Source organism: Wolffia australiana, chromosome 6 (assembly GCF_029677425.1).
Source record: "Wolffia australiana isolate 7733 chromosome 6, ASM2967742v1".
NCBI lineage: Eukaryota > Viridiplantae > Streptophyta > Magnoliopsida > Alismatales > Araceae > Wolffia > Wolffia australiana.
In genome coordinates, this window is record NC_135840.1 from 6,242,478 (window position 1) to 6,269,651 (window position 27,174).

The 27,174-nt window shown below is 38.5% G+C and overlaps 2 protein-coding genes across 3 annotated transcripts; one reads left to right on the forward strand and one right to left on the reverse strand.

Moving 5' to 3' along the window:
- Positions 1 to 13,404: 13,404 nt before the first annotated feature.
- LOC144704860 (ran guanine nucleotide release factor, putative (Mog1/PsbP/DUF1795-like photosystem II reaction center PsbP family protein)) lies at positions 13,405 to 16,795 on the reverse strand. Of its 2 annotated transcripts, none has more exons than XM_078577425.1 (7): positions 16,684 to 16,795; positions 16,568 to 16,603; positions 16,340 to 16,477; positions 15,649 to 15,735; positions 15,045 to 15,086; positions 14,887 to 14,963; positions 13,405 to 13,691 (listed from the first exon to the last, which is right to left on the reverse strand). In XM_078577425.1, exons 1-7 carry the CDS (start codon positions 16,792 to 16,794, stop codon positions 13,544 to 13,546), a joined length of 639 nt encoding a protein of 212 aa, XP_078433551.1. In that variant the 5' UTR covers position 16,795; the 3' UTR covers positions 13,405 to 13,543. The 2 variants fall into 2 exon arrangements, with proteins under 2 accessions (XP_078433551.1, XP_078433550.1); XM_078577424.1 differs by having other exon boundaries at positions 15,039 to 15,086.
- A 6,125-nt stretch (positions 16,796 to 22,920) lies between these two features.
- Positions 22,921 to 26,800, forward strand: CUL3 (cullin 3). The gene is made up of 3 exons (XM_078576635.1): positions 22,921 to 23,076; positions 23,275 to 23,459; positions 24,666 to 26,800. Exons 2-3 carry the CDS (start codon positions 23,299 to 23,301, stop codon positions 26,698 to 26,700), a joined length of 2,196 nt encoding a protein of 731 aa, XP_078432761.1. The 5' UTR covers positions 22,921 to 23,076; positions 23,275 to 23,298; the 3' UTR covers positions 26,701 to 26,800.
- The last annotated feature ends 374 nt before the right edge of the window (positions 26,801 to 27,174 follow it).

The window sequence follows — 27,174 nt, forward strand, 5'->3', positions numbered from 1 at the left end:
TTAGAAATATGCCCCTCCGCTCTCTCTCTCCTCCGTACTTCCCTGAAAAAACTATAGGAAAAACCAGATTTGATAAGAATCCCAAATTACTTTTAATTGGATATTAACTCCTGCATCACACGAGCGAGTTCTGTTTAAGGGTATATTTGTGACCAAATTATGAAAAAAGTCCCTCCAACTTTAGAAATTTCCCTAAATCCTATTTTCCTTATAATTATATCCTTTTCTTTTTAAAAATTCATTTCTTTCTCAAATAAATTCCCAAAAAATAATAAAATTCTAGAAAAATCTAGAAAATTCATAAATTAATCCCCACATTAATTGACATTAAATTTAGCTTTTGAACCTGCATTTCCATTTAAATAGAGTTATTCTAAGCTTAAATAAATTCCAGAAATTTCATAAATTAACAAAGAACTAGGATAAAATCAGAATTCACTTGGAATAGTAATTAACATGTAAATATATGATAACAACCTGATTCTAAACTCTTTAAACTGATAAAATGTCCTAATTACTTGAATTAAACAACAAATATAGTGGTGATATGTCTCCCCAATTCTGGGAAAAAAGTGTTGGTTATTGCATAAATATATGTGTTTTATACTTTATGTCAATCAGAGTATGCCAGATGTACTAAAAAGGGGGAGAGAGGAAAAAATTATATTTTGGCCCCTTGAGTTCACCTTTTTCCCTCATCAATTAGTGTGATGCTACATTTTTTCCATGTAAAAATTTATTGCAAAAGGTTCCATTATTTTTCTATTGGTTGTGCTCTTTAATGTTAAAATGTACTAATAAATAAATGCTTTGAAGAGCACATAATAATCATTGGCTGTGCCAATGATTCTTTTTAGCAAATGATTTGTTGATTCCAATCAGTGGCCAAAATCTGAAAGAACCAAGTTGTGACACCTGGCATAACCAACGAAGATCAAATATAGAAGATCTTATAAATAAATCGATTTATACGCTGACTTGCATACCCATCCACTCAACATTCTTTTAAAACAATCGAATCGAGCAAGAATGGTCATTCAATCTTGTGAACTAATCGAGACCGAAATTGGAGGAGGAGATACGAACGAAGAGAAATGACCAATCGATGAAAGAACATGAAACCATTCTGTTTCAATAGAAGTACGGGAAACGGTTGGGGACAATGAAATAGGTGAAGTGGTTGGATTTTGCGAGCTGTTCCAACTGGATATGATTCCAAGAGCCGAACGAGAATGAATACCACACAGAAGAGTAAAGACTTTTTAGTATAAATTTGGTGGCATGAAGTTCCATAAAATTTGGAAAATTGTAGTATCAGTAAAACTTATAATAATCACATATCTTTTAATTAGATCCAAAATATATACTCTCTGACTTTCAAAATAATAGTGTTATAAAATTTCTAAAAGTGCCAAAAATGGGAGAAATCCAAATTTCATCCTAAAACATGTTAACTTAGTTTAAGCTTAAATATTTTGGTATTGTAATTGTTATCAGGTATCTCTCCCTGTTTTATTGATTTAATGGACCATTCAATAAGAAAATTGACTTTTATGGATATTAGATATCTGGGTTGCATTTAATAATCACAAATAATGTGTTATTTTTAATAGTAATTTTATGTATTTTGTGCTATTTTATGTATCCATACTCTTTCTTTCTAATTTGGTTATCCTGACTATTATTAAATATTTCTTATCTGAATTTTCTCATGAGAACCTAGCCTAAATGATATATTTTAGGTCAGCCTAACTACTATTTTTGTGTTCATTGATAAGCCAAAAATAGGGGTAAATTTTATGCAATTTTATCCCTTGTCGTTGTCAATTTTAGCTTATACAATAAAATTTATAAAAACTCTACTTAAGATGTGTAGTGATAAGTACGAGTGTCGTCCAAGGGAAGCTAGTAAGGAATCCAATTTGATGGTTTTCTTAGTAATTCAACCCTAATTAGAGTTAGTTTGATCTTCAATGAAGATCAAATCACCCTAATTAGATGAAAATTTTAAAAAGGGGGTTAGAAGAGATGGGATGAATAGAAGAAATAGGGAGCTCTAAATTGGCTTCTTTGATCCAAAGAAAAGGGTCCAAGGGGTCAATTAGAGAGGTTGAGAGGGAAATTTTGATTTGAGTTGGTTGGTTTTGTAGGTCTTATAATTCAGAAATAACTACACAATTAGATAATACAAAGGGAAATTTACTCTCCTAGAAATTGAAGTTTTTTTATAGTTTTTTAATGTGCACTTGGAATAGCTAGGTAAATCTCTCATTCTCTCCTCTCAATCTCAGTAAGGGCTTGTACCTTCTGCTCAAGCCTAGCGATTTAGAAAATCAGACCAAGATCAATAAGAATGAAGAAGAAATTTCACTAAAACGTCATCCAAAATACACTAAAAGTTCAAATACAAACAAGAAAAAGGTACCAGATAGGTTGATCCAGGCTGGGGCTCCTCTCTGTCTTGCAGCTGTGATAGAGAACCATCAAGAATAACCCCCTCCTCTCGAAATTCGGCTTTTATACCTAGGTAAAATGTAATAAATTACTATTTTACCCATAATTAGTAATGAATTTATATCTATCAATACAGGCTTGATCTCAATGATCCAATCGTATAGATAGAAAGAGGGGATCAATACGAACAAATCTATAAAAAATCATCTCAATCAGACTTCTCGATCAAAAGTTATGAATAAATGAATTTAAACCAATATTAGCCATTGGATTAATTCATTTATTTATTTTTTTCTTCTCCTAACCGCACGCTGAGGTGTCGTCATTTCATTGGCGGCGCCGTTTCAACTTCTTCAGGGGGGTGCTTCCTCATTGCGCCATGTACCCCCTGGCGAAAAAAATAAAATAGAAAGAGAAAGGTGAAACGAATAGGTGCGTAAATGGAGCACGCACGTGGCACCTACGTTTCTCGCTGCGCAGACGAATCCGCAAGCGCCACGTCACTGCCTGTGCATGCGCGTTGTACGCGCCGTGCAGGTGGTGAACTTACCTCCTGTCGCTGATGTCTCCTCAAGCACCATCGGATTCTTATCCGACGGCCACAAGGATGCCACGTCGACGCGCGAAAAGCTCTTCGTAGCTTTTTTGCTGAAAAACCCACTGAAAACTCGCAACTACGAATGGACGCCGCCCAAAAATATTCGTGTATATGCCCTTTGCGCCTTCTCTTTCCTCCGGTTTTTTTTTCTAAAATATTAAGACCAATATTAAATTATTTGCAATAAAACCCTGGAACATTTTAAATCACATCTTTACGCCTGCAATCACGACCGAGAGCTGTTTTGAGGGTCTTTTTGCAACGAAACTTTGCAAAAAGGCCCTTCAAAGTTCGAAAATGATGTCAATACTTTTTTCTCTTATAAATATATCTTTTTTCTTAGAATAAATGCATTTCCTCTTCAAATAAATCTCAGAAAAATCCTAAAAATTCGTAAAAATTTCTACAAAATTCTAGAAAATTCACTGATTCATCCCCATACTGATAAATCTCAAAATTAAATATTAAAATTGCCATTTTGATTCAAAAATAGTTATTTTGAGCTCCAGTAAATCCTTTAAAATTCATAGAATTAACAGAAAATTAGGGAAAAATCAGAAATAACTTGAAAACAGTATTTTCATGTAAATGGATGATAACAACCCAATTTTAAGCTCTTTAAATGCGTGAAATTGTACTAATAGCATGAAATAAATACCGAATTTAGGTTGTTATCATTCATCATTTCACTCAATTATTCTATATTTTTATCAAAATATATATATTTTAATGAAATATTAAATAAATTTCAACTATCACATGCAATCCTTTAGGAATGAGATATTTACTATTTGAAATACCAAAATATATCATATCATCTAATGACGAACCATACCCAAAACATTTGGATTTCATGATTAACATGATATTTCAAAAAAATGTAGCCAAAAATTATTTAAAGTTCAAGTTGTTTATTAATTTTGTAACATGCTAATATACCCTAAAAATTTGCAACATTCTAATTTTGTAATTAACCAGGTAGAGATAGTAGATAAGGGGTAACCACTCCATCTTGAGAATACAAAAAATTCCCCATCCCTTCTCTATGAAAAAGATACGGGAATGACAATCACAAATAACATGTTATTTCAGGTATTCATGAACTCACTATAGAAGTGCAATAATTTATTTAATCTTCAATTACAAACATTTATGATCATTTCAATTGTATTTAAACATGACGTTTACATTAATTTGATAAATAAAATAAGTTTACCAGTCAGGAAATGTGTGTTCAGATTTATTCAAATATTTTAGGGGTTTATTATATTTTTAGAGTGGTCTTCTATTTTAATCGCATTTATATGGAATTTTCTGATATTGAATTCGTAAAGAACATAATTTTTATTCAGAAAATATAAATTTGAATGGATTAGAGGAGAGAGAGAAAATAAAAGGATAGAGAGAACCAGGTGGTGTAGATTGCTCCAAATTCAGAAAATGATATCTAACAATCCAAAAGGATTTTCAGGCTGTAATTTTCTGTATAGCTCTATTTTTACCTCCTCTAGTTTCACTTTTTATATCTATAAATCAAGCCCCCTTCCTTGTCAAAAAGGCACCCTTAGATTTTGTTCCTAATTAGTAGACAGATCTGCTCATTGGAAATGTCATCCGGGTCAGTTCTTGTGTTCCAAGAGTGAAGGATTGCAGGAGTGATGTTCAAGTCAAAACTCATGAAGATAACACACCACTCATCCCGTTTGGCACGTGACGATGAGGTTAGTGTGATCTTGGTCTTTTCCGACTCAAGTCTTTATCTTTTTTCCTAGGTTAGCATCGTCTATACCCCAGCTATTCACTGCCACACACCATATCAAACTTCACCACTTATTGATTTGTATCTGCCTCCATCTCCATCACCACTTGTGCTGATAAAATCATCATCACCTCCTCCCTACTCTATCGCTTCCCAATGCGTATCCACCACCATCTATGTCGACATCAATGGTGATATTTGTTTAATCTGGTCCATTTTCACTCACGTCCATCATCAACAGGCCTCCCTAGCACTAGAGAAGTGTCAGCTAATGTATTTTAATTATAATTAATTGGTATTTCCTATTATAATTTCCCACAAAAATTTCCTAATAGACCTAATTTTAATAAATTATGTCTATTAGGAAAATTATTTTCGAACTTTTTTATAACTTTTTTGAATTAAGTTTTAATAATATAATCTTATTAAATTATATTTAATTACCAAAAAATATATTTAAAATTTAAATTTTATTCTTTCAATACTTTCTCCCTAGTGATTTGACCCTTGCTCGCCCAATGCTTCTATGAAAATTATAAATTTTTTTGCATAAACCAGAAGCCTTAAATAACATTTCTAATCCTAATTTATGTTTTATCAGAGATACACAAGCAAAGGAGGGAAAAATGGATTCTTTATAGCAATAGACCAAAACCTCTCTTAGAGAGTTTATATCTTGGTTCATAGTATCGATCAGTCAAATCCACCAACACTAAAATGGTTTGAGTATTATGTGGATATCATAAAAAATTGAGATGATTGGCCAAAATGTGACTTTTGATTTTTTAATAGTTTGGTATTCATAAAATGCAATCATGTAAGCAACATCAACCAAAGAGAGGATCTATATATAAAATATGTGGCTCATCTTCAAAATTGCAAAACAACTTCGCTATGTCCAGTGAAACATGAATATGTTTAATTTAGATATATCCTCTTCTCAATCTATGCGGCATCCTACTATGTCGACAAATTAACATCATTTTCATGATTTATCCATGATGTGTATCCTAGTCCCATCATCAGTCTCTCACGCAAAAAATATGGCCTATCATGTGTGTGCTATAGTGATGTTGAAGTTTTCTAAGTATAAAATATTATTATACCACAACCAAGCCTTCATGCAATTATCAATATATTATCAATATCCAAAAATAACAAGCATCCAAACAAGTTCAAGAAGAGTATAGGGATGATAGTAAACAAAACTCACACAATGATTGGAGAAAAATAACATTCTCGAATGGGATTATCATTTTTCACATTAGAGGCCCAACATGGCGAGGACAAAAGGAGAAAATATAACAAGTTCACCCAAGGGATTAACCAACAAGAAGATCCACATGTGGTGTCACCTCCTCACAAAAACCTCTTTCAAAAATGATAAGTAGACCCCAACTTTCCTCCTACTCTTTAATTAGATTACCTTGAGCCATTCAAGGTTGCTCTCATACAAATGACTCTTACAAAAGAGTTGGTCTTTTCTAAGGAAAGAGATAATTCAAATGATTCGTATGGATCCTTAGATGGTTTCACTAGTAACTATCTACTAGGTAGATACAAGTCATAGTTTTATAACTGACCCTTATGATGGATATTATCATTATTAAGCTCATTGAAAAAAAGTGTTTCTTCTAAGGATACTCGGAAAGGATATCAAACTATCTTAAAACAAAATCAATAAATAATTATTCTTATAAGATAATTATGGCTGATCATGTGGTCATTACTGTTGAGAAATTTATAATCTCAATTTAAGGTTAAAATTTGTCCTTGATGATTGAGATTATTCAATAAAAATATATTTGACCGTATTTAAAAATACTTAATTAGTCATGAGTACGGATCGTCTCCACAGGGAACGATGATTAAGGAATTTTTTCCTTATACTAGTGATGATTGACAAGAAGATCAACAGAAACAAGATTCGAGGATGTTAGCTAGTGATAACGATAAAAATTAGGTAATTTATAAGTTAAATTAACTTAAAGAGAAGAGTGAGTGATTGAGATGGATATGACAATGAACGACGGTATGAATGAGGATAGTGGTTGGATATGAAGTGGTACGATGGCGAGGATGAGAGACGAGAGATGAGAGTAAAATGAGAGTGCAAGTTTGATGATAAACCCTTATTACATTAACAATGGCGTCGGGAAAGAGACAACGTTAGGCGAGAATACTTACCTTGGATCCTTACGTTCTGCCAGGATCACGGCAATTTAGGAGTGCCGGTAAGCTCCCCCTCTTCTCCAATGCTTCTCCCCACACACCTAGGACACCAAGAACACTCTTGATGGATCTCAAAACTCACTATCTTTCAATCAGCCCACAAAAAAAGGAAGCAAGTTCAAGATGATTTTTACAATGATCCAGGCTCTATTTATAGATCAGAGGGTATAGATATAAACAGGAGGGAAAGATGAAGCAACACTGAAAATTTCAGCTCAATCGGAGTGGTAGATCAAAAGTTATGGCCGTTTGAAGTTGAAGCAATCCTAGCCTTTATTTTCATCTCTCTCCTCATCAATGTCATTGGTTTCGTGCCTGTTAAGAAGTCAAAGCACTTGGTATTCTGTGGCTTTTCATATTCTGTGGCTTTTCATATTCTGTGGCTTTTTTTATCTTGTGGCTTTTCATATTCTGTGGCTTTTTGTATTCTGTAGCTTTTCGTATTTCGTGGCTTCTCATATTCTGTGCCACATGTACATGACAAAAGGACCAAAAAAAGGGAAAAACCTCTTTCTCGACGCTGAAGTGGCAGCGCGTCAGCGTGCCACATCACCCTACGCCATAAAAAAAACCAAAATACTTAAAATTTCATATTTAATAAAATAAAATGCCAAAAAAATATTTATAAATATATATTTTGACTCGAAAAAATCATATCTTTCCAAATTTAATGTCAAAATATTCCCAAAAAATCATATTTTGTCTCAAATATTATATTCTTATAGAATCTATTGTTAGAAAAATCCCAAAAAATATAGAAAATTCAGAAAATCATTCTAAAAATAGATTTGATCATTTTAAGCTTGATAACATGCAAATAAGCATGTAAATGTGATCATAGAAGGTACTAAAATGCATGTTCTCAGACATTAAGGACAGATGGTGAGTGATCTTTAAGGAAATACTTCATTGAATTGATATATACAAATCCTTGAATAGTAGTATACCTAAAAACCGGCCAGGTTTATTCATGTCACTTGCATTGTCCTTAGACCTGAGATGTCCAAGAGATCTTATGGATATGAAATAATATCTTTTAAACAACTTAAAATTCCTTCATCAAGAGATTCAAATGAGTCTTATTTTGGATATAGAAAGAAGTAAATGAAGGAGATCAATTGGTTTAAATGTGATCATCTATCCTCCATTTGAGAGGAGAATGTCTCAAGGAAGAAGAGTAACTAAATTCCCTAGCTACCTTAAATAATATATTGGAGAAGATATTCCCTTTCAATATCTGTTACGCATCAATAATAACTAAACTGGCAGCGTAGGATTTTAAGGTTAAGCATAACCTAAGTCATGCATAAGTCTTGCATGGATGAACTAGATGTATAGTTTACTGATAATGATAATGATTCCTTGAGAGAATTCATTTTCTAATCTATATCTTCTAGAGCAGAAAGTTTAGCTTGGCATCCCACAGATTAGGAAATGAACTAATGAATTTAGTTAAACTCGTCCGTGGTTACTAATATATATGTCGAGGTATTCAAAAATTAAATTTATTTCTGTACCTATACATGGGCTTATATGGACATGTGAAAATCTCCAAATATATATAAACAAGGGGGAACCCATTTTAGAAACCCATGCTAGCAAGATTTGGGATAATTTATCCTCTTCTCATATTTCTCCCATGTCTAATGAGATTGGATGGTGAGAATATCAACTATATCTTCAAAGAGGACTAAACAAGTTGAAGAAGAGATCCATCATTCCAATGATTGTGTGGGTATGCCTAAAGGCCAGTCATGTGAATAACTTTAAGGCTATTTTTTAGGCAGAAAAGTGCGAGTGCAATTAGTTCCACACAAATATATGAGATCATTTTTTCTAGATTAATATTAATTCATTTCCATCATTCTGTTACATCAATGATTTCATAACAGTCAAATAATTCCATATAACCCAACAATTGGTTGATAAACCCAATGTTATAAGGAATTTTATGAAAATATCCAAATATATATATTTCAGGGTACCCATTTAAGGTGCCCATGCAAGCCACAATTCGGGGTAGTGTTCGTTCATCTGGTTCCTGATATCAGATGATGATAAAAAGACAAATGCTGAATCGGGTATCCAAAAGTACATTTCTGATATCCTGCTAGACGTATCCGGATAACGATCTAAGATATAGGTTTTTACCATACCAATATCCAATATCATCATCCATTTTGATACCAGCAGCTGTCTCCATCTCTCGAAACGGATGACAATGCCGGGTATCAGAGTTGGATATCATTTATTTTGATATCCAACATGATATCTGGGGTATGATAAACCTTATAGGTAATATGTAATAAAATGAGCATACAATATAAGTTAAAACTAGGTTGTGAAATGTGAACGTAATTGGAAGCGACTAGAGTGTAGACTAATGAGAGCTTCGGCGGATCGGCGGCAGCGGCGACAGTTTCTGTGGACAATGTGAGAACATGCAAGTCTTCTTCCCCTTCCTTCCTCTTCCTTTTCCCCTTCTCCACTTATTTTCTTCTGCTTCTTCTCCACCACTGCCTACTTCTCCCACCTCATCCTCATCCTCTTTTTCTTCTGCTTCTTCTCCTTCTTCTCCTTCTTCTCCTTCCTCCTCCTTCCTCCTCCTTCCTCCTCCTTCCTCTTCCTTTTCCCCTTCATCCTCTTCTTCTTCTCCTTCAAGGTGATGCAGTGCAAGTTATCGCAATATATAGAACTCTTGCAAGCAAATGAAGCAGTTATTGCAGCGGCATTTATGGACCCATTCCATGAATGATCCACGCTTGGTGAGAGTATCAAAGAGTAAAAAATTATCTATATACAATCTCTCTTGACACTTGCCTTATTAACATATGTAATGGCTCGTCTAATTGAAATGGATCACTTTGAAGGACGGGAGTTGGACTCTTGGCTATGGAGCACTATGCAAAAAGTCTAACATGCCCCAACTTTTGTGAGGTCAGCCTCAAATGATTCCAAAATAAATATCTAAAAGAAGTCATGCATGATGTGGGAGTTTTTGCACCACTATCTTGGTGGACAACATGGGAGAAAAATGCATCCCCTTACTTGCCTCAATTACAAGAGAATCATTGTACGTTTGTGCAAAGAGTGCTGCTGCAGAACAAATGTTCTGTGTGGGGTATGTTATCGTCGCGTACAAAGGAAAGTGTTTATTGCTAATAAGCACAGAAATATTCATCACTATGAAGTGTTGACTATGTACGGACAATAAGCACTGTACAATAATGTTAACCTAGATTCTGAGGGTGAGGATGGTGAAGATGGGGTCATTGCATCATGTTAATGTATACATCCCTAACATCCTGAGATGTATAATGCCTCTTTTAAATAACCATCATGTGGAGGTGATGACCAAGTCAGTAAAAACCTTTGATGGACTTGTCTTGTACCCTTTGAGATAACAAATGTCACGGTGGAGGGCATAATATATGGCCCAAATATAACAAAAGAAGCTTCTTTTTGCAAAAAAAAATTTGGCAAACTTCAGAAGTATATATTTTATAGTTCTAGAGGTATATATTTCACTTGATGCTTAATGTTTTTTTTTTTAATTAAATAATTAAGCTTAGATAATTTCCACTCACTTTATAATTCACACTGAGTCATTTTCAATATGTATGTAAAGTGGACTAAACTCATTCACTCAATAGTTAAACATTACATGTTAATAATAAATAATGAAACATAGAATTATATCTTTCACATGATGCTTAAATATTTTTTATTTTTAAAAAATAATTAAGCTTAGATACATTCCACTTGCTTTATAATTAACAATGAGTGTTTTCAATATATACTTAAGAATGGACTGAATCCAGTTTCTCAATAATTAAACATTACAGGTTAACAATAAATAATGAAAAATAGGATTATAATCCTCAATTAATGCTTAACATTTTTTGCTTTCTCATAAATAAATAAACTTATATGTATTCCACTCATTTTATAATTAACAATGAGTCGTTTTCAATATATACTTAAGAGTGGACTGAATCCATTTTCTCAATAATTAAACATTACAGGTTAACAATAAATAGTGAAACATAGGATTATATTCCTCAATTAATGCTTAACATTTTTTTGTTCTTTTCATAAATAATTAAACTTAGATGTATTCCACTTACTTTATAATTAACAGTGAGTTTTTTTCAATATATGCTTAGGGTGGACTGAATCCAGTCATTCAATAATTAAATATTTCAGGTTAATAATAGATAATGAAACATAGAATTATATATGTTAATAGTTAACCATATAGTAAATGTAAATTAATCAATATAAATTAGATTCTGAAATTTTTCTTTATGATAAATGAATTTAGAAATATAGAAAATATAAAATTTTGAAGTAAAAAATTATAAAACAACCAATAGATTAATGAACAAAAAGTGTAGATAATATATTTCAATGATGTCTAAAATATGTTATAAAATATATATAGTTATCAAACATTGTAGTTATTAAAATAATAGTTTACCCCCCCCCCTTGTGAAGAGAGTGGGTTTCTTGCTTGTCAAATACGTTATCAAATTTATATATATTTGTTCTGAAATTTCTTCCATTTGGGATAATGGGATTCCAATGTCTGGATATCAGAAATCAACATCCGGATATCAGATCTGATATCTGGTATACAATATCCGCCAAATCCCTCCACATCTCCCTCTCAAAAACTATATCCCTCGTCTGTTTGGATGGTGAGAATGTCAACCAGATCTGTAAGAATATTTGAAGATATTGAAGAGGAAATCCATCGTTCAATTGATCACTTGGATTATATTATATTTTTAATATGGCCTACAAGTTTCTATTCAAGGAATTCCAAAAGGGCTTGTCTTGGGTGCAACAAAAAGTCCAAAAATATGATTATGTAATCTAGAAGAGATTGTCCTCCCTCTGTAGAAGATGAGACAAGTCAAGGAAGATGATAATGGAGTCATAGGCCAAGTAGTGGAAATATTATAATATGAGTTTTTTATTATTTTTTATGTGCATTAGTAATAACTAGGATGACTAATTAAGGTTTGATAGTTGACCATAGCCTAAGCAATTGAAAAAGTATCATGTAAAATGTAACTGTTGACCGAAAATGCTCCACAAAAAGTTTCAACTGATTTCTAGCACGGGACCCTGCGTGTTGGCGATTTGACCTATCAATTAGGTATGTGAATGAATTAGGATATAAAATAATGAGTGATTAGGATGATGGAACTATTAACTTGACTAGTACATGGATGTAAAATGTCATACATATAAAAAAATTCTAGGATACACAAAAATTAGAGGGGATTTTAAGAAAAAATGTGGTTAAGTATAAACGAGGTAGAGTTCCAAAGGTGAAATATCCATGAAAATCTTTCATTGGACACGCATCCCTCTTCTCTCTTTCTCTTCTCTTGAGCAACCTCCCCTTCCAGTGCAACTAAAAAGGCAAGATGATCCTTCCTTGAAGGGAAGGGAATTCCATTCATCAAGGAATGTGATATATGACTAGAGGCCGTACAATTGTGTTTCTTGTGATGACTTGTTCAAATAGCCAAAATGACATAAGATTGATTTTTTATGTGGCGATTATATTATCAACATTAGGGTTGTTAATAAGGTTTTGGGTATTTTATTTTAATCAATATTATTTGTTGAATTATATACTGAATGGAATGTATCTAGTTAAACATAATTATCACCATAGGGAAAGGTGATTAGGAAATTAATATTCTTTTAAGGGTGTTTAAAGATATCAGATGGGACAGTTATAAGATAAGACATAAAGTGAAAAGGGAAATGACGAGATGAGAAGGTGTTATAATATTTAAAAATAATGGAGAAGATTAAGATGAAAGATATTGGGGAGAGAGAATGAAAGAGAGATGAGGAACATGGAAAGAAGTGCTGATGATGATGATGAGATTAGAAGGAACATAGATATGTAAATATATATAGATATAAAGTACGTATATGAATTTTGGGCGGTGGATTGATAGGGAAATGTTATATGGAAAGGTTTAGGAAATGGATTATAATTTTTGGATGTGGCTTTGGATGAAAGGAAGAAATGGATCTGAACTAAATTGATAGGTAGGTAGGTTGATATGCATAAAGAGAGCCAGGAATAGATTAGAAAGAGAGATCAATAGAAAGATAAATCGAAGTAATATATAGGCAAACACCAGGTGATTACAGAGAGAGGAGTAAAATAGGAATAAGAAAAAAGGTGAAAACGGAAAATACATAAAAACGGGAAAGAAATATTTCTAAACAGCAGAAAAGTTGAAACTTTCTCCCTCCGAAAAACTTGATGGGGATTGATGAAAAAGGTTGAAACTTTGTCTCCCTAAAAGATGGTATCCATAAGAATAAATGAAGAAAATTAACAAAATTAAATAATAAAACCTGGTCTTTCCCTCTGTTTTTATCTCTTAAAAAGTGGGAAAACATGAAATGTAGACTTACTTCCAAAAGAAGAAAGCTGGCGATGGGAAAAGACCGAGTATTGATATTCAGCTAGTGGTGCCAAAGAGACCCCAATCATTGACTTTGAAGCCTGAAACGGCAGCCCGGAAGACCTCGGTGGCAGAAACCAGGCCAGAGGCGCTAGCAGGGGCGGTAGGCCCCACGTTGACCGTCAACACGCTCTCGCTTAATGGGCTGGGAAATAGAGCAACACAATAAAACTTGATAAAGAGCCATCCATGAAAATCATATAAGTTGGGAAATTTAATCTTTCAGAAAAATGTTGGATGCGTACTGTGAGAAGTATAATGCACATATGAAAGAATGCACTCCAGATTAAAAGATCAATCTATACAAATGGATCCCTGTTTACCAAATGAAAGCTTAATGAGGAAGCGCGCATTTAATTACATGAGATCTGTAGATCTGTAGAAAGAGAATTGATCTATCGTGGTCAATCATTACACGGGATCAATCAATCATTGATGAGACCAAAGTGACTGATTGGTCGATTAGATCAGTCAACAATCAAGGTCTTTCGATCAATGGGCTCTGCCTATTGTGATCTCAAACGATTAGATTTATCAGGGTTTCAATTGATCATCAATCAAGGTCCCTTGAACTGTGGATCAAATTACAAACAATTAGATTGTTCGGGATCTGCATTCATTGTCTTTCGAGAACGTTTAATAAATTGACTCTCTTGATCCTATCTCAATCAATAAGATAGATCTGGATTTTCAAGCGATGATCGATCAAGGTCCTTTGATTGATCAATTCTGTTGATCCAATCTCAATCCAGCTAATTAGACCGGATCGCCAATTCCAAATCAAGATATCCTGATCACTGTTTACAGAACCCCTCTTTCATGCCAAATCAAAGAAAATATCAAAAGATGGCTTCTTTTTCAAAGAAATAAAGGGAAAAAATGCAAAAGTATGATATGAGATAGTATCCGTGGGTTAACTTTTAATTTTCAAAAGAGAATTAGAAAGCCTTGATTCAGTTTATGCATCCCACGAATGTTTGAGGAACTATGCATGTTACTTACACAAAATACTAGAAGAAGCTAGGAATCGATGCAATCCTGATCAAATCAAAAAAGGTGAAACTGATCGAATTGAAAATTTGGTAATCGATTGATCGATCTTAAAAATAAATAAATAAAATGATGTCGCAATAAAGTCAAGCAAAAAGGACCCAAAGTATGTAACACGTGGCAAAGAGTAAAGAGAAGGACCAAAAAGTCCCCCACATCAGTCAAATTTACGCAATTGACATTTTGAATGATGGATTTAATCAATCAGAACAATTAGATCGAATAAATATGCATTGTGATGTATAGATGCATGAATGCTTTCAACGTCAAAGCTAAAGATCGATGCTCACTTTATCACAATTGGTTCGTAAACAGTGATCAAGACATCCGTTCCAACTCCTTTAAGACGCAAGTTTGCCAGATACACCTGATAAAGATCAAGTGCCAGAAATTTCTCATAAAGATCATGCATAACTTAAAAAGGAAGGATAATGGCCCTCACCCGCACCAGATTTCCCGCCTCTCTACCTTGCCTGCCTTTGGAGATGGCCTAAAAAAAAATAAATGAAGAAAGTGAAGGATAGAATAAGGCACTAAAAGAAAGAATATATCCACTAGTTCTTATCTTCTCAATCAAGAAGAGTTCAAAATAATCAATAAAATGTTCACAATTGGAGGGAAATGTAGAGAACAAGGTAGAGAGGAAGAACAGTGGACTTGTTGATGACACGATACTAGGCAGATTTGGCCAGAACAGCTTCTCCCTCTCCTCTAGACACCATGAGGATCTTCCCCCATCCAGCTCAAGTTGTAACTTCTTGATACAAAGAATGTCCCAGATGTTGGTCACATCCGACTTTATTTATAGCTCTAGTTTTCTTGTCATTAGTTGTTTATACCCCCATGCGTGACGTAGCACGCACGCGATGGATTGTGTTGTCTCCTTTTCTTACCATGATAAGTCCTAGGAAGGAAATTATCACTTGCTCGAGATAAATTAGAAGAATCCCCCATCAGAATTCATGTGCATGTTCAAGAAACAAATGGGATCGACTGATAAAAATTAGGAGATAGTTCAGTAGGTCAAGCAAGCTGTGAGACTTTTCTGTTACCATTCGGCCCACAGAAGTTGAAATCGTTGAGGGCAAACCACCATAGCTCAGAGGCAATTGTTCCACCGCACTTGTTTGCTCAAGAACCTGAAATCAGATGAATAAAAGCCTTAAGGAATGGTGAATATAATATCAACGGGGTTTCCCAATTGGTTTGAACTACCAAACGAGATTTTCTCTTTTTCTTGTTATCCTTATAATAATTTAAGACGAATACAATGAAGAATAAAATGTGGAATACATATTTGAGGCAAAAAAAAGAATTCGAGACCGTTTTTTAATGAATTCTTAAAATTGAATCCCAATGAGCTTCCATTCTTAAATTAATGGAAGCTTTGAATTGCAACATTGATCACACATAAGAAATATGACATGATATTTGAGACGTATAGTACAACTCCAAAGCAGAAAACCAACAAAAAATAATGGTGAGCTTCGAGGAGGAGGACAGAAGTGGGAATAATCATCGGAAATTATCCATTTCGAGTGAATCTGAGACTATCATAATGGGTTCGGCAAATCAATCGAAACATTCTATAATGAACTTGAGACGATCTCTGAATGATAAGATTACGAAGATGGGTTGAATATGGGATTTAAAAACGCGTCATACATCACCAATTTCCATGTCTTTTAAATAAAAAAGGCCCAACGAGGTATCCAGAACCATCGGCCGAATCAAAACACTCACCACGCTGTCTTCGGCATCTTGTTCAACAGCAAGGTCGCGGAGAAACCATTCCGCGCTCCTCTCGTCTCCAACCTCCGATTTGAGTTCAAGAAGCTCGAATACGATGCTCTCGTCTCGGCTCGGATCGAAGAAAACCTCCTTTTCGACCGAAAACGGAGTGATCACCGCACTTCCAAGCATAGCTTCGGATCAAGAAATTACGCGCGAGTTCAGAGAAAAAGCCCTAACCTGGTGAACAGGGACGTCCCGGATGTCGCTGAGATCCTGCAATCCAACGACGGAGAGTCACATTCCAGAGCCCCGACTGATACTTTCTCGTCTGGGATTGAAAGATCGCCCTGCACCTGGAAACGGAGAGGAAAGTTGGTGGAGATGGAGCCCCCGAAGAGAGGCCGCTGCATGCAGAGCTCTCCTGCCATTCTTCCGCCGATTGAACTGAAGTGACAGGAATTCATATTCCTATTTATAGTACCCGGTCATCAGAAAAAATGTTAGAACTTATCTGATATTTTTCTTTTGCTTCTTTGATGATAGTATTCAGTTGAACCAGGAACTTTTTTTACACATGAATAGGTATAGTTCCGGATCGTCTGGGACTGGACAAGGATCGTCCAGTCTGAAGGCCGGAGTCAGTGCAGGGACGCGGGCTGAACGGTTTTTTCGTCCGAGACGTCCGGACGGGACGGGTTTTTCGTCCGAGTGGATGAAAATCGTCCGTCCGGAGGTCTCGGGATGAATTTCCGTTCCAATTTCCATCCAACCTCGTGGACGGGACGGTTTTTTTGTCCTGGGATGGAAAAACCATCCCGTCTACGTCCCTGCACTAGTATAGTTATGGATCGTCTGGGACGTGGACGATGGACGGGACAGGACAAAGATCGTCCCGTCTGACGTCCGGAATCAGTGCAGGGATGCGGACAACGGTTTTTTCATCCAAGACCTCCAGACAGGACGGTTTTTCATCCGAGTGGATGAAAACCGTCCTGCCTAGAGGTCTCGGGATGAATTTCTGTCCCGATTTTCGTCCAACCTCGCAGAAGGGATGGTTTTTTTGTCTTGGAACGAAAAAGCCGTCCCGTCCGCGTCCCTGCACTAGTATAGTTCTGGATCGTCTGGGACGTGGACGATGGACGGGACGGGTTTTTCGTCCGAGTGGATGAAAACCGTCCCGCCTAGAGGTCTCAGGATGAATTTCTGTCCCGATTTTCGTCCAACCTCGAAGACGGGACGGTTTTTTGTCCTGAAACGAAAAAGCCATCCCGTCCACGTCCCTGCACTGGTATAGTTCTGGATCGTTTGGGATGTGGACGATGGACAGGACAGGACGAATATCGTCCTGCCCGACGTCCGGAATCAGTGCAGGGACAGGGAATGGACAGTTTTTTCATCCGAGACCTCCAAACGGGAGGGGTTTTTTGTCTGAGTGGATGAAAACTGTCCCATTCGGAGGTCTCGGGGCGAATTTCTGCCCCAATTTTCGTCCAACCTCGCAGACGGGACAATTTTTTCATCCTGAGAAGTAAAGACCGTCCCATCTGCGTCCCTGCAATATATGAATAGGTATTGTTACTGATGGGGAACACAAATGGGGAAATAGAACAGTTATCGCCCCTCCCTTGATGTAGACAACGGTGAATTTTGAATTGGGAAATATTTATCTTCACCCTGGAAATTACATATGGTTCGCCGACATCGCCACAGATTGTAGCTGCTGCAGCTGTCGTGCCTAGACAGCCACCCACGGGATGATGGACTATAGTCGACTCGTGTCTATCTCCCGCGTGCTCGCATGTAGTGAATATGTCACCCCATCTCCCTTGCACGCTGCTCATCTATAGTAAATGTCTCACCCCACTTCTACCTGTTGTTGGTGGCCTGTAGCAAGCATGACTCCTGCCCCCGCCGTACTCCGTCACCTCCCTCTTGGCCACTATGTTGACTGTCTGCCCAACCCATGACTGTTAACACGTTCAACTTGACTCCCAACCATTCTCGTCGTCACCACTGCCGCTCGCTGCCGTCATCCTGCATCAGTTACATGGCTTGATCCTTTTTAAATTGTTTCTCCAGGGGAGTCTTACCAGTTAATATTTCTTACTCTTGCAGAGTTTTCTTTCTCTTGACATCCACTCTAGCATTCTAAATATGGTCCAATCTTTTTGTCCTAATTTTTTACTGTTGGGCAGTAGTTTTGTCTTTTTCAGGGGGAATGTGGGTTTATCAATGGCTAACTGAATAAAAGCTAATATGTAATGAATATGAACCTCATATATTCAACCCCAGCTCCACAATCATGTGGTCCTTCATAGGAGGATGCCAACAATTCAAGAAATCCCGCTTGGATGAGAAGTTCCAACCAAGAGCCCTTCAATGGATGATAAAAGGGGAGACATGTGAAGTTATCAAAATGGATAGAAGAGAGAGACAGACAGATGGAGACACACAGAGAGAGAGAGAGAGAGACGTTAAGGTGTTGTCAAAAGATTCACCTTTGCTTGAAATAGCCATCAACAGCTTAAGAGAGAGGAGTGGGAGCAGTGGCAACTAAGCAATACTTGGTGTCCCCAATAGTATAAGGTTCTGCCGCAATCGTCGATTGAATAAAAGGATTTGTTAAATGGCACATATGAAGCATGACGTATCTTTTTTTAAAAATGAGTCACATGGATGATTTAATCACTTTGGATGTAATTAAATTCATTTCCATTTGGTTCTTTGAAAGAGTCATCATGAGCCACACAAATGTCTAGCCTCTAGACGTATCCACACAGCCTTTAGCTTTGCTGAAGATATTTTTTCTGTTATAATTACACTAGAAGGGGAGGGTGCTCAAGGAGAGAAAGAGGGAAAAGAATGATGGGTGCTCGAGGAGAGTCTTGAATGTGTATTTCTCAATTGGGACTTTATATATATGATGATAATTGTTAACCAACATGAGGAGTGTATTAAAAGTGTACTGTTCTCTAGGCATCTGTACCAGTATAAGTGATAACACCACGAACCCAATAATTATTTATTAGTTAACTATATAAAATGTAGGTATTAACTATTCATGGATCTGTTTTGCTCAATCGATTGGTTATGCTGCCAACACGAGGAGTGCCAAGCTACACCCCTTTATCCAAAAGTTATGAGGGGCTTATTAACCCTTACATGGAACCTTTTGTCATTCGTCATCATGTGTGTATAATCTCTCATATGTAAGAACATTCTAGAATAACTTATTGTATGATCTACTCTCAAAATTAAAACAGTCATCCTAGTTTGGGATTATCTATTGGGAAGTAATTTGAAATTTTTTTTCCTTTATATTGGGCATGGAATTCATTGTATCTTTCTCGACTCTTTCTTCTCTTATAGCGAGGTTGTACAGTAAAATCTTGACCAAACAATCGCCTTTGTGGACTTATTTCTGCATCCGGGCCAGGACTTTTTGGAATCCCATGTCACAGGTCATACTCTAAATATTATCGTCTATCCATATGATGTCACTGGTGTTTTATATTTATGGAGAAATCAGGAAAACTATTATACGAGTCAACTTGATTGAATATTTGGTATAAAACCATTCAGGTATTCATACAAATAATTTCAGTGAACTATTTCCTTAAAAAAACACCATTATCTATCTTTAGAGTCTCCATACAATTGGATTTGTGATCAACCATCATAGTGCAATTTTTTATGAATATTTTGGTGTCTCAAATATTATACGCATAAGTGTGTTTAGGGTATGTGTTTACATAAAAAAATAACCATATTATGATATCACCGTAATTGACTTATCATTAGACTCCATTACAAACGTCACATATTAATAATTGTGGGCATGATGATTATTAATCAATACTGAACAAGATATGAAATTTGGAACTAACTTTCAGATAATATTATTCCATCAAGCATCTGATGATGATAACTCCAAATGAAGAAGCATAGAACTAAAACAAGGATTGAGACAGCAGAAAAAGAAAACAATGTTGATCGATATATTATCAAAACTAGACTTGCAAATCATCTTAGAGGGGATTTTATTTAAAATATTACAATATTGTGATCTTTTTTCTCATTTTGTTGACTTATTTGTTGAGACTAGTTGATCAAAATTTCCTTCCAAAGAGCAGCAGGACCAGGCGATGATGCCCCCCCATGATGGGATAGTTCCATTAAGTAGAACAGGGCATATTCGTATCTCAAATGATGTCAAAATTTGAAGTTACAGTAAAAAAAACCAGAAATTATTGTGTGGTGGTTGGCTGCATTGGTGGAGGCAATGGACTGAAACTAACATGGGGATAGTCTTCAGATTATTTATTTCAAAAGAGAGATGGAGAGAGTGACATACATCCCATCATCCCTTGGGGACATAGAGTGTGTTGTATGATGGGTTGAGTCTAAATGACCTGACTCAAATATGATGAGGACCTAAAACCCAATTAGAGAATAGAAAATATATTGATAAAATAGTGGATCATCAAAATGACATCGTGCATTTCACGTTATTTTTAACTACAACATCTTGATAAATTATTAAGCCTGTAAATTTTCTCATATACAGTGGATGCTATCTTAGGACACAGGGGTCTAAATTCTGTAGATAATTTGATGGATTTTTTAAGGAAATTAATGTTATAAGTTTGATTGATAGGACAACAGAAATGAACACAAGGATTATTTTAATGGATTCATGCATGCATTGGATGATAATATACTACACGCTAATGCAAAAGTGCAATTAGGTCCCATTAGGAACTAGGAAACAAAGTCTTTAGAGATTAGATACAATGATTGATTTTAATCTGTGGGAATTTCTTCGATATGTGGTTGCCTCAATGTTAACATTTATCTAGGAGTTGACTTGCCAGGATTTAAGTAGAGTTGAGACATGTTAAGTGCCTACTTGTACAAATTTGGGGTTATGATCACAAGTGACTTCCAGGGCTTGACATGGATTTTTGTTGTGTTTTTTATGCTGGGATGGGGAAATAATATTTTTGTATCCTATTATAGTCACTATTTATTTATTTATGTAAAGGCTTTTTGTTAACATAGTATAAAATATTATAGTTCGAACCTAGGGGTTCGTATACATTGGTGTACTGGATTAAAAATCCCCTTGAAGTTTGGCTACATGGTAGTGCTATTCTGTATCTAGGATGTGATTTTGAATATGTTCCCAAATATCTGTTTCTTAAGGCATCCAGCGTGTGTCTTAAAGTTTCAAATTTTATTTATAATTTTATTTTTATTTTATCACGTTTAATCTCAAATTTTGGGTGACCTGTTTTATTTTTTGATAGATCTAAGAATCCAAGGTCTGTGCACCACATATTTTGGAATAAAAAGGGGGTCATCCCAATAAACCTCATAATGATTGACCATTGTTGAAAAAGACCATGCTCTGTATCGCTGATCATAAATATGATTCATCAAAACTTTGCGATCCTAGTTATGCTGACTAGACATCCAAGTTATATTTTTTAACTTTGCTTCTTGACGATGTTTTCGTACCTTTTCTCAAATGTGTAGAAAGTGGAGATGATTTGAAAATTAGAGAAGATTCCCTTTAGATTTTACGTTCATAAAAATGTCGCATCATGCCCACTTCATGAAGTGTTCAGCCAGTACCTCTTTTAGTTCTGGTGTTGATCTAAACTCAACACAGAAAACAGCTAGTGTAGTCAATGCTGAGTATGATATTTGAAAATTCCTCTTGAACGATCAACAGAAAGATGTAATAATCAATAATATTTGCCTTGGTAGCATCATTTTGGAAGCTCACCTTTTTCTTATTGGTAAAAATACAATGCCGAGTGTGGCCTACCAAGGATTGCACTCGTAGACCGATCCAGCCGTGCCTTGGAAGCCACCCAAGGGGTTTTATATGTGTAAATGTCTAGTTTTTCAGAGAATTAAATTTCAAAAACTACTTGTTGTAGAATGAAATCAATCGATTAATCGATCTTAAAATATCACCTTTCAGTCAACAAATCTTTGGGGCTTGCAATTTGCAGGGACGCGGACGGGATGGGACGTGGACGTTTCGGGACGAAATTCGTCCCGTCCTACGGCCAATGTTAGCGTAGGGACGAAGGACGGGATGGTTTTTCGTCCACCAACAAAAAGACCGTCCCGTCCAATAATCTAGGGACGGTTTTTTGTCCCGCCCAGTCCTCCCGAGACGAATTTTCGTCTTAAAATTTGTCCCGGATGAAAAAAATATATTTAATATTTTTAATAAATTAATATAGATTAAAATACAGGGACTTTGATCCAAATTGTCATAGCAAGGCCGCGTGGCAACATCTCAACCGTCGGATGTGAATCCGGTAGTTTTCCGTCCAGATTCGTCCGTCCATCATCCGGAGCCTCCGGACGGACGATTTTCGTCCAGATGCTCCCTGGGACGACTTTTCGTCCCGAAATTCGTCCGGCATCATCGGACGGGACGGTTTTTTCGTACCTGCACTGTGCTTGCAAAATATCAACTTATCTATCCAACAGGCTAGCTACTATAAAAGGATAAGAGTTTTAAAAAATTGATTAGGAGAGGAAAAGACATTTTAACCCCTGTGATACTACGAGGTCCGGCGGTACCTCCGTCGTCTCGTCTTCTATTCTCGTTAAACGAGACTCGATTCTTCTCAAGAACTCGACAAGGAGGGAACTTAGAAGGGGGCAACGGAGCTCGAAGCTGATCTCCGAGGCGATTGCTTCAAAATCTTCTCCTTATCCTGGTAGATGAATTGTTCTCTCTGCGTTCTCCTATCTTTGGAGCCAATTTTTTCATTTCTTCGTCATTCCGCTGTAATCTGTTCCTCCGTCGCGGAATTTTAGAATCCGAAACCCTAAACAGCTCTCCGTTTGTCATCGATAGCGGAATCTTTTTTTGGTTGGTTTGATTTGATTGTTTGGCGATTTTATCCTTGTTGTAGGGGTGATTTGGGGGATTAGGGAGGATGAACGCGCCGAAGAAGAGAAACTTTAAGATAGAGGCCTTCAAGCATCGGGTTGAGGTCGATCCCAAGTATGCAGAGAAGACGTGGAAGGTGCTGGAGCACGCGATTCACGAGATTTACAATCACAATGCCAGTGGTCTCAGCTTCGAGGAGCTATACAGGTTTGGGTTTTTCCTATGATTCGTAGCTCGTTCTTTATTTTTATTCCGGTTTTGTAAAATTTCCTCGTCGCGGAGAAAATTTTGGAAGCTAGGTTTCTAGTCTGACGAGTAGACGATCTTTGGATTTATTAATGTCAGAAACAGTATTTTTATGCGTTCATTCGTATGTTCTTCGTTTGCGTCTTCTCTCTTATTCAGAGGTGATTTGCGCTGTCCCTGAGCATTTTCTTTCGAAAACTCATCCACCGGAACGTATGATAATTTCCGAAAGTTTAAAACTTGGTGATTGGATCGAAGAGTTTTCGGATTTCTTCCCTGATTTTCGCAGTTCGATACTGTGTTTCAGTCATTTTTACATGCATATAAATTCACTCGCTCGATTAGAAGAATTGGGGAATAGATAACAGAAAAAAGGTATTCTGTGGCGCTATAGCTCGAAATTAGGTTGTCGAAAGTAGGTGAAAGAAAACCCCTTGTTTGACACGGGAAGAGCTGTGACTATGATTCTAATGTTGTCAAGTCTGACTTTGGGGCTCAAGTTTTTATCCGGAAGAATCTACTTTAAAGGGACCACAGATGTCTAGTTGAATCATTATTGTCGATAGATGAAAGTCTGTCTTGAACGTTTTTATACTCGATAGATTAGGTACCCATGTCCTTGATTGATGCTTACTACGACTCTAGCAATGCAAATCTTGCATGGTGGAAGAAAAAGGAATGAAATGGGAGGGCAAGAATCGCGGTAGTGATTATGATAATCGAGTCCATTTGTCTATAATCTGATGCAAAACATCCAACCATCAATCCTTCCATTCGCCCCCATGTTCCATATTTGCCTGCAGTTACACCTACATACATGGACCCATCCACTCGGCCAAACCTTGGTAGATGATCAAGTAAATATCGAAGTAATGGGTAATCAAATCGTTCACCTCAGGCTCAGATTGATTGTGTCACATGTAAATATAGAGAGATATAGATGGCAGGCACTAGTATCAGCACACTAGTGTACCGGATCCCATTAGAACTCCGAAGTTAAGCGTGCTCTGGGCCACAGCATCAGCATGTGATCACAGGTCAGTATTTCAAAAAAATAAAGAGAGAGATATAGATAGAGAGGTAGAGATAGAGATAGAGATTGAATTAGAGACAGAGATAAAGATATTGATAGAAAGAGAGATATAAGATGGATGGTGCATGTTGCAGGAATGCATACAACATGGTGCTGCACAAGTTTGGGGATAAGCTCTACTCGGAGCTGATAGCGACGATGACGGGGCATCTGAAGAGGATTTGCAAGACGATCGAGGCGGCGCAAGGCGGGCTGTTCCTGGAGGAGCTGAACCGCAAGTGGGGGGAGCACAACAAGGCGCTGCAGATGATCCGCGACATCCTCATGTACATGGACCGCACCTATGTCGCTAACAACAACAAGACCCCGGTGCACGAGCTGGGCCTGGGCCTGTGGCGTGAGCACGTGGTCCACGCGGACGGGGTCCGGACGCGGCTGGTGGACGTGCTGGTGGACCAGGTCCAGCGGGAGCGATCCGGCGAGGTGATCGACCGCGGGCTCATGCGCAGCGTCACCAAGATGCTGTCGGACCTCGGCCTGGCGGTCTACAGCGACGACCTGGAGCGGCCCTTCCTGGAGGTTTCGGCCAGCTTCTACAGCGGCGAGTCGCAGCGGCTCATCGAGCAGTGCAGCTGTGGCGAGTACCTGCGCCGGGCGGAGCGCTGGCTCAACGAGGAGACTGAGCGGGTGGCTCAGTACCTGGACCCGCGCAGCGAGGCCAAGATCACCGGCGTGGTGGAGCGGGAGATGATCGCCAAGCACATGCAGCGGCTCCTCCACATGGAGGGCTCGGGCCTGGTGGACATGCTGGTCCACGACCGGTACGAGGACCTGGCCAGCATGTACGCGCTCTTCCGGCGCGTGCCCGACGGCCTGCCGGCGGTCCGCGAGGTCCTGACCGCGCACCTCCGCGAGACGGGCCGGCAGCTGGTCTCGGACCCGGAGCGGCTTCGCGACCCGGTGGACTTCGTGCAGCGGCTGCTGGACGAGAAGGACAAGTATGACCGCATCATTGGCTCGGCCTTCGGCAACGACAAGGCCTTCCTCAATGCGCTCACCTCCTGCTTCGAGTACTTCGTCAACCTCAACGGGCGCGCCCCCGAGTTCATCTCCCTGTACGTGGACGAGAAGCTGCGGCGGGGGCTGCGCGGCGCAGGCGAGGAGGACGCGGAGGCAGTGCTGGACAAGGTGATGACCCTCTTCCGCTACCTGCAGGAGAAGGACGTGTTCGAGAAGTACTACAAGCAGCACCTCGCCAAGCGGCTGCTCTACGGCAAGAGCGTGTCCGATGACGCGGAGCGCAGCCTGATCGTGAAGCTGAAGACGGAGTGCGGGTACCAGTTCACGTCCAAGCTGGAGGGCATGTTCACGGACCTCCGCACCTCCGAGGACACCATGCGGGGGTTCCTGGCGGCGGCGGAGGCAGACGGCGGGCCGGCCATCGCGGTGCAGGTGCTGACCACGGGGTCCTGGCCGATGCAGCCGGCGCCGCCGTGCCGGCTGCCGGCGGAGCTGCTGCCGGTCTGCGAGCGCTTCCGGGGGTACTACCTGGGCACGCACACAGGGCGGCGGCTGAGCTGGCTGACCAGCATGGGCACGGCGGACCTGCGCGCGAGCTTTGGGCGCGGGCAGCGGCACGAGCTGAACGTGTCGACGAACCAGATGTGTGTGCTGATGCTGTTCAACGCGGCAGAGCGGGTGGGGTACCGCGAGCTGGAGCAGGCGACGGAGATCCCGGCGGCGGAGCTGCGGCGGTGCCTGCAGTCGCTGGCATGCGTCAAGGGGAAGAACGTGCTGCGCAAGGAGCCGATGAGCAAGGAAGTGGGGGACGAGGACGTGTTCTCGGTGAATGAGGGGTTCGCGAGCAAGCTGTACAAGGTGAAGATCGGCACGGTGGCGGCGCACAAGGACTCGGAGCCGGAGAAGCAGGAGACGCGGCAGCGCGTGGAGGAGGACCGTAAGCCGCAGATCGAGGCGGCCATTGTGCGCATCATGAAGGCGCGCCGCGTGCTCGACCACAACAATGTGGTCGCCGAGGTGACCCGCCAGCTGCAACCGCGCTTCATGCCCAACCCCGTCCTCGTCAAGAAGCGCATCGAGTCCCTCATCGAGCGCGAGTTCCTCGAGCGCGACGCCACCGACCGCAAGCTCTTCCGCTACCTTGCCTGACCCTTCCCCTCTTCTTCTTCTTCCCCCCATCCCTTCCTCTTCTTCCCTTCTCCTGCATTGGCTCCACTGCTCGCTCTCCCAAAAACGTCTTCTTCGCAAATCGCTTATTAGGGGACGGATGATTAGATGAATGACGCGACGGATGACGAGACGGTTGCCGAGAAGGATAATCGAATGGATAACAGGATGGTTGACGAGAAGGATGACGGGGATGGATGATGGGATGGATAATGAGAATGATGATGGGACAGATAAAGAGAAGGATGATGAAAATGATGACGGGACAGATAATGAGAAGGATGATGGGACAGATAAAGAGAAGGATGATGAAAATGATGACGGGACAGATAACGAGAAGGATGATGGGATGGACAACGAGACTGATGATGGTCGGATAACGAGAAGGATGAAAAGAAGCGTCCACTGTCCCATATGGATAAAAGGAAAAATAAGAAAAGTAAAAACAATTCTTCA